General features: G+C 35.3%; 1 protein-coding gene across 2 annotated transcripts in view; it reads right to left on the reverse strand.

Moving 5' to 3' along the window:
• Window positions 1-2,160: 2,160 nt before the first annotated feature.
• LOC125045320 (centrosomal protein of 135 kDa-like) overlaps window positions 2,161-8,664 on the reverse strand; it is a 261,911-nt gene continuing 255,407 nt past the window's right edge. Inside the window, exons 26-29 of one of the 2 annotated variants that reach the window (XM_047642534.1) lie at window positions 8,384-8,560; window positions 7,975-8,154; window positions 5,969-6,747; window positions 2,161-4,829 (exon numbers count right to left, since the gene is read on the reverse strand). In XM_047642534.1, coding sequence (XP_047498490.1) covers window positions 5,977-6,747; window positions 7,975-8,154; window positions 8,384-8,560 — 1,128 coding nt within the window. In that variant the 3' untranslated portion in view covers window positions 2,161-4,829; window positions 5,969-5,976. Of the gene's footprint in view, window positions 6,748-7,974; window positions 8,155-8,383; window positions 8,561-8,664 lie in introns of both variants that reach the window. The other variant, XM_047642527.1, reaches the window with a different exon arrangement.

Here is an 8,664-nt window from a genome sequence, read left to right on the forward strand (position 1 = left end):
GTGTGTGTGTGTGTGTGTGTGTGTGTGTGTGTGTGTGTGTGTGTGTGTGTGTGTGTGTGTGTGTGTGTGTGTGTGTGTGTGCGTGCGTGCGTGCGCGTACGCATGCGCGCGCGCATGTAAAAAATCAAAAGCATATATGATTTGAAATCCGAAGATGAATTAGGCAGAAAGACCTCCATACTTGGCAGCCTTCCTCCATCAGCCTCGATATTCACTGTAGACATACTCCATTCTCGCAGCAATCAAGATGACTAAGGGTATCAGGAGTCAATCCACACAGTACACTGCAAACCATCAGTAATCTAAACGCACCGCACCCAGTGGTGAGGGAGGTTTTAGACCCCTGCAGTGACGCTAGCACGTAAGAAGGAAAGTCAGTGTTGGGTTGGGTGCCTGTGCATGCTAATGTCTGTGGGATGCAACGAGCTGCCGTTCCCCTCTCCCACACTGACACGGAACAGCAACAGATGTCATCGTGACAAATGAAGGGAGCAATGAAGGTCTACCTTTTAACAATACACTACGAGAGATTTGAGATGACCTTGGTAGTTAGGAGACCAGCGTCCATTCCGGCTGACATACAGGCTTGTTAACATGGTTGGTAATCGGGCACACAAATGGACTCAGGGTGGTTAATGGCTAGAGGTGATGCCCCTGTGTGCGCGTGATACCAAGAGCCATTAACGATCGCACAAGTAGAATGCAGAACTCTCAGACTTTGCAAGAACTCAGGTATACCTGTCTCACTCATATACTGTTGTGTGGACATTCTTCTTAGTTCCCTTAGGGAAAAGATTTGAAAGGAATATGAACTGAAAAAATTGTAAATCATGGAATATAGATGTATACTATACGTTATTTATTGATTTAAAAATAATCTTTAGTCTGTTTTATTTTTTTCATAAATTTATCTTTCTATCCTGTTAAAACTGTGTACAGGAATATACCGTTCTTAACATTAGCTGTTGACAAGATATTGTTTTGATAACCATTCACTGATACCCACATGTACGTTTTCCTGTACACACAAACAGGTATACAGTATAATTAACCATTTGTTTATCTGTTTGTATCCTATATTTTAATGCTATGTCAGCATTTAATAAATACATTTGTTTACCACTTCACATTTTGTAAAGAAAATTCAGCCACTGTTTCCTCTCACACATTCTCATTTTTAAATTCTTGACAAGCAAGAGGGGATAATGAAAAGCCATATAAAAACACAATAGATAGTTATATTGCTTATAAAAATAGATACAAGAAAAACTTTACTTCTGCACCTTTATGAAATTCAAAATTAGCTGTCCATATGATAACTTGGGCACAAAATACCAGTAATATATAGTCATATGAGCTTCACCCCTTCAGACTTCTTTGTATGCTCATTTCTCTCCAAGATGGATGGTGTTCATTGTTAAAGTTCTGAATACAAGTTTTTGCTTGATCATGTGTATGTCCTGTAATGAATCACAATGTGGCATTTTATAATAGGTTTCTCCCAAGTCATTGCAAAATGTGCATTCTCACTACTGTCATGCACAATAAAGTTACAAAATACTGAATATATAATAAAAATGAGTACATTGTTCTCATGATTTGTCATGAATAGCTGTCTTCTAAAGTTAAATCCCACAGAAACACTGTTATTCTAATACTTTCAGATGATTTAAAAGAAAATCTAAAGATATGATTGAAGCAAAATGTTGATGTACATATCCACAATTATAAAAAAGACACACTAAATGATGCTTACAGAAAGCACATTACGTATGCTGAAAAATAAAAAACAAAATGTAGTAATTTTCTTAGTTTTACGCAATTACTTTAAACTGCAATCTTTCTTTTAGAAGTCCATCAAAGTTAACCGACTGGTTCATTTGTCTAAGGACCCATGGACTATTTCTATACTTCATCTAAATAAAATGAAGCCAGTAAATAGAGATCACTGCAATTACAATAAACACAATGGTAATAAATTCAGTGAAGACAAGTTTTGAAACTATTCTGTTGTCCTTGGTTCTCACTCTGTAAATAAGTCTGTTATTTTTAACATTCAGCATGGTTAGCAAGTGACCATAATATCTGCTGACTTCTGCTAGCAAGCAAACATGTATATATGGCAACCCAAACATACATCTGAATATAAAAATGCTCAAACCAATAAAACTGCCTCTGTCTCTTTTTTAATTTCTTTGTCACACTATTACAACCTAATGCCTTTTCAACTTCATAAACATCAATATTTCTAATTTATCTGTAACTTATGACTCATGAATGAAATTAAACACTGATAAATAACTGAATTAAAAAACTGTTAGTAACATACTACTGTGCTGCAAACAATGATGTATAACAATGTTTCATTTTCATGGAGGGGAATATCTATATAACAGGACCTAAAACCAACAACTCATCACATGATACTTATTTTTTTCTTTCTTTCTTAATCAAGGCATATGGCCCTTGTGATTAAATTTGTATGTAAAAAAAAAATGACCTATGTATATATTATTATAAATTATATATACAGACTTAAACAGTCTTAAACAGTCTTAATGCTCTTTTATATATATCTTCTGTAACTTTTGATATATTATACAGACGGTTTGCAATAATAAATGTACCCAGTGACTATGCATCCCATGACAATGACTATCAGGATTCATTTTGTTATATAAAGCATGTATTTGTATGACTTTATAATATACCATCTTAACCCAACCATCACACATTGTTCTGTCCCCAGTATTTTTTTGTGAATTTTGTTACATACAGATGGCTCCACATGTGCTCAGCCGGCAAGGAGTCTATCAGTATGCCCTAGTTACCGATCCTGATTTCCCCATTCCTTGAATTGGCGGGAAAATGCATTTTTCCAACTTTTTACAACTGATATCAATACTGTTATCATTGTTATTGATGTTATGCTTATTTCTTATTAAAATCGTGGTAACATTTAAGACAATGAAATAATACAAAAGACCCTTTCCAAAAGTCAGGGAAAAGGGTAAACAGGCGAGACTAAAAACTGATTCCTTGGTGATTAAGCACTTGTAGAGCCATCTATATGTAAATACAATAAATAAACTTATATTACAGTGGGCATGGCATGTATTCTTGCCATCCACGGTGATAGGGTTAAAGGACTGTTATTCAGTAATCACTCTTTTTTTTTTTTTTTTTTATAAGTTAATGTTAAAGAGCATAAACTGAAGTGAAAGAAATGAAGATACCACCTTAAGGAATGCCATTAGGATGTCTGGGGATGGGAAAGTACATTCTTGACAGCCATTTAATCTTTCATCAGTATCTACTGTTTTCTGTTCCCATATATATTTTTATATATATATATATATATATATATATATATATATATATATATATATATATATATATATATAAAATGTGTCTGTACATTTATGGATATGGACTGCACATAAATATAGCTATTTTACACTCACTGTGTTTGGAAATGCTCAAATCATTTTGGGAAAGAATTTTTTTTTATAATGAAATGAAATTAAATACATACAGAATGGTAAGTGAAATTCAACAAGGACCACTTCCTGATCTGAATTTTGAAAACAAAAATATATGAACGTATTTACAACCCAGGCGATCAACCATTGCTCCTCATACGGTTTTAATATAATTAATCCATGGCAAGTTGTACCATACAAAGAAAAAAACAGTTCCAAAGTAAACTCCTAACTATGACAAAAGTAACAAGCATGGAACAACTGACCCTCAGACTATGATTTGATTATATTCCTCTATAACCAAGATAGACTGACACAGAAGACTGCGATTACAGAAGTGTATATCAACCTGTCAATTAGCAATTTAAAGGATGTTTTCTTATATACACATACTAAGAAGCAGGTTAATCCATACAGTCAAGTGCTAATCAGCATCAGTGATTCTAGCATCTCACAGCCTGTAAAACTCTTCATAAAAAGGATTATTGGTGATTCTCCAATACATAACCAATTTCATGAAGTCAAACAATTACCAACAAAAGGAAGAAAGAAAATAACATAAGAATGTAAGAGCAAAATCTTTCTGTGAAAAATATAATTGGAATCTACAACAATTTCTTTTTAATATATTCTTCTGAATGTGTTCCTTCTAACTTCTCACTATTGAAGCTTATCTTTCCTGCAAACTAATGCTAAACTAATTCCAAAACTTATTGAATACTTTCCATTTGTCTTTCCCATGTGATATTCAGTACTCATTTAAACCTCATTCTCACAATCCAGATAAAATGAGAACATTCTTACAGAGAAAATATATTAGACATTCTGCCAGTAAGTCTTCTTCCACATAACAGAGGAAGGTTTACAGTGAAAATATAGAATACATATGCTCTGAAATGGTTTCTCTTCTGTCATTTTATACCTTGTCAAAAATATATCCATTTAACCATACTTTGCCTGGAATCAACACATCTTCCTATCTGATAATATCATGAGTGTATTGGTCACTCGTGTAAAAAAAAAAAAATAATTAAAAAAAAAAAAAAAAAATGGTAGCAAGGAGACCAGTCATATCTAAAAAGTCTTATGCTGCAAAGTCCAACTTCGGCTCCCATAGGTTACCCTGTTTAAATACACAATATCATTCACCTATATATCCTAACAAAACATTTCTCTTTCCTTACAAATATCTTTCCGTATTATTGTGGAATATAAAGCTCTCCATATACAAACAAATATTTAACATTACAATAGTTGAGTGATGCTATTCCTAATCTGTAGATTGGGGTGTCAACATTTCCCTGCACCTTAACAGTTGCCATTACCTTAAATGAGAAATGTGCGCACCTAGAAAGAAACAAGAAAGTGGCTGTTAAAACATGCTTATAACAGAAGTCTAACTTAATGTACTTCCGTATTCTTTAAGTGTGTTTTGTTGTTTGAAGAGTACGAAATAGCATAACCTGAATTCATCAAAATCTTATAGGTACAACACACACCTAATTATAAATGCCATACAAACCTTTACTTGCATGCTGTTTTCATACCATTATATTTAGCTAGTGAAAACATCAATGACAACTTGAAAAGGAAAACTGAAAATATTTAATCTCAAATCATGAGAATGCCCAAATGAGATTCCTTTCCAACAGTGGGAATAAACATCAAGTATAGGACTCATTTCCCTGTATGTTTTACTACTCTTCTGTAAAATGAGATAATAAAACACCCATGCAAGCTAATCATAGAGAGCATTACTGAAGATCTTGAATTCTTGTTAATCCTTTCCATTGTCTATAACACATACCTAGAGATTGCCTCTTCAATATTCTATAGGTTTGACTGGGAATGTGTATGTGTATTCAAAAATACAATAACAGAATAGTCCTGAAAGGAGGTTTAGGTTCCTAAGACACAAAAGGTCTAATGGAGTTAAACTTGAGATTACTGGTGTTGTAAGATATTTCAAAGCATAGAAAAACTAAGAAGAATATATGTGAAAGATGTTAGTATTTAACTCATCGTTTCTTTTATTTTCTATTGCCTGTTATTCATATATTTCCGCTTTTTCAATTTTTTGAATAATACCCTATATAATTATGGCCTTACAAAATTGAAGGCAGAATTAAAGTGGGAGATTCTTATGAAGGTGAATAAATCTGACATCAGAAATTGGATTTACAAATAAAATTTATCTTATCACAGTTCTGTTTCTAACCTGAAATATAAAAAAAAAAAAAAAATCAGGTAATATACTTAAGTTATAATGGAAGTCAGCTCTTCTATAAAGCTACTGGGGTTGACAACTGCTACAAATATAGGAGTATAATCCCACTTGGTTTATCTTTACAAATTTTGCTTACAACTAATCATACTTGTGCAAAAGCTCCAACTTATACTACAAAATAAGGTATGCAGGTGATCATTAAAACAAAAACATACAAATAAAAGAAGATAAAAAAAAACTACCAAGAAGCACAAGTTACTTTTCCTATCAGCCCCAGCTATCTGACTCTCCACCACTGGTAGCCTGCTTGCTCAACCTTGAGCTGGGGTCTTTGGGTCTCACACTGGGAATGCTTTCTCTACTATCCAGATCTCTGTCACGTGAGGTTGTGAGGGTTGCTCCTGCTTGTGAGGAGATTGAGGAGGTCGCTAGCCTCCCTGTAGATCCTACTCTAGTGAGGGGGCTATCCTCTGTTGCCCGTCTGTACGTAATGGGAGACGGGTGGATGGACTCCTGGCTAGTTGCTCGGCGGGACAGCTGGGAAGAGGTGCTCCCGAATGCCAGTCTCCAGGGCTCCTTGTGGGAGTCAGAGCTGCTGGAGACAGCCTGGCTCCTCTCAAGTCCTGTGTCTGAGGAGGAACTGTGGAGGTGAGATGCATGTGCTTTACTAAAACTACGGCGCCGCTCTAAGTGGGCCGCCCCTTGTGACTCTGCTGCCGGTGGGGAGTCGGCTCTACTGGGTAATGATGAGGAGACTGGAGTAGGGTGGGGGTCAGGAGGCAACACCTTGACTGGGGGTCGTGAGCCCTCTTTAGTCCCAGGGGGGGAAGGTGTTGTTCCAAGGGCATCTAATGCACGGTTAATGTTTTGGAATCTCTGTACCCGTCGCAGTTCCTGTGAAGCCTTTTCTCTCTCAAACCTTTCATCCGTCAGGTCCCGTCTAAGTCTCTCCAGGTCACTTTCCAGCTGCGTGGTTCTCATTCTAAATCTCTTCCCCTCTGACATTTCATCCTCCAGTTGAGCTTGCAGTTCTGATATCTGGACAATTAAATATTGAAACTTTAATACATCTCATATTAAAACACCATTCAGTGTTTAAACAGGTACTTATCTGACCTAGTTAAGACAGCTAACAAGTTTGATATATTGGCATTCTTGAATATCAGCAGTAAAATCTAATAACTTCTATAGTAAAATTCCTATTTACTTTACCTTAAAGCAGCTGTGGCACATTTAAAACATAAAAATAATATGAAGTGAAATAGATATTCATTACAGATCTTGCATTCAGATTTGATGTGACATTTGACAGTTTTATAGAAACAGAAATAGAAATAAAGATGTTTTTGTATAGTACATAAATCTTTCCACAGTGCCTTTTTTTATTAAGAAAAAAAAAAAAAAAATCTGAAATATGTAACAATGAACATTTACCTTTGAACAAATTGTGAATAGTAACTGGATATTCACATTAATAAGAAAAATGTAAATTAGAGAGGTATTTAGTCAGCAGAAAATAAAAAGTTAAGGCATAAAAATTTCACGCTAAAAATGCAATTTCAGATGTGTGTGTATATATGGATAGGTGGTGACCAAAGTATTTGCAACAAATAAAAAAGTAGTAGAGCTACTCGCAATGATCTTATTCATTCCCAGAGAAATGTGAAAAAAACATACAATCGCTGCTATATCAATGACTTGGATAATAATATTCAGTAGACTTTTAGAATAAAAGATGATAATTTTTCAACATTCAAATCCACAATCCCAACACAATATTAACCCAATCGACACAGATGGCAAGAATGCATGCATTGCCCACTGTAATATAAATTTATTTATTGTATTTGCACATAGATAGCCCCACAAGTACCCAATCACCAAGGAGTCAGTTATTAGTCCAACCTATCTCACCTGCTTATCCTTTTCCTTGACTTTTGGAAGGAGTCTTTTGTATTATTTCACTGTCTTAAATGTTACCAAGATTTTAATGACAATTTAATAATCATAACATCAATAGCAATAATAACAGTATTGATATCCATTTTCCTACATTTTTCTACCAATTCAAGGAATGGGGAAATCAGGATTGGTCTTTAGGTCCTACTAATAGACTCCCTGCCGGCTAAGCACATGTGAAGTCATCTTCATGCAACAAAAAAAAACAAAAAAACTACAGAGGAGAGAACATAAATCCATGGTGATTGGGTTAAAAGAACTCCACCTTTACCCTCCCCCATAGTAAAAGAACTCGACCATTATTACCCTTCTCTGTAGCTGGCCTTTTTCCACCTCCAGTTGCTTGTTATTGGCCTCAAGAGACCACTCGGACCTGCGCTTGTCATTGAGGACTTCTTCCATCGACCTCACTGTGGTCCGTTCACTGTTCAACTGGCTGCTGATACCCTCTAGTCTCTGCTCCAAGGAACGCTTCTGTGACATCACCTGTGAGGTATGGTTTATTCTGGTTACTTTGAGATATGATATAAAAGGTAATTTTACTTTTAGTTATACAAAGTGTTGATGTTGGTGACCGATTTTCATATTAGTTTTTGATAAAATAAGTTTACCAATCAGTGTAGTTTTTCAAAATTCATCAAGGCATATATTATTCTCATTTATACCCTATAACATTAAACTCGCGGAGATACTATAGGACCCAGCTATGCCTCACCTTCTCCAGACTAGTGGAAAGTCTGGCCACCTCCCCCTCGGCCTGGCCTCTCTTCATGTCCAGTTTCTGCGCCAGGTCACGCGTGTTGATGAGGTCCTTCTCGATGTTGTATTTATCCTCTTCAAGTTTCTTACAGGCTTCTTCAAGTTGGTCGCACTTCTGGCTTGCCTCCATCATCTAAGGGAGGAATTCAAACAGGTCATGTGTTTGTTTGTTTGTTTTTTATTAGTTTGTGTGCTAGTTTGTGTATTTCTTGTTGATGATATATTTTCACCCAACCT

The sequence above is a fragment of the Penaeus chinensis genome, chromosome 3 (genome assembly GCF_019202785.1).
Source record: "Penaeus chinensis breed Huanghai No. 1 chromosome 3, ASM1920278v2, whole genome shotgun sequence".
NCBI lineage: Eukaryota > Metazoa > Arthropoda > Malacostraca > Decapoda > Penaeidae > Penaeus > Penaeus chinensis.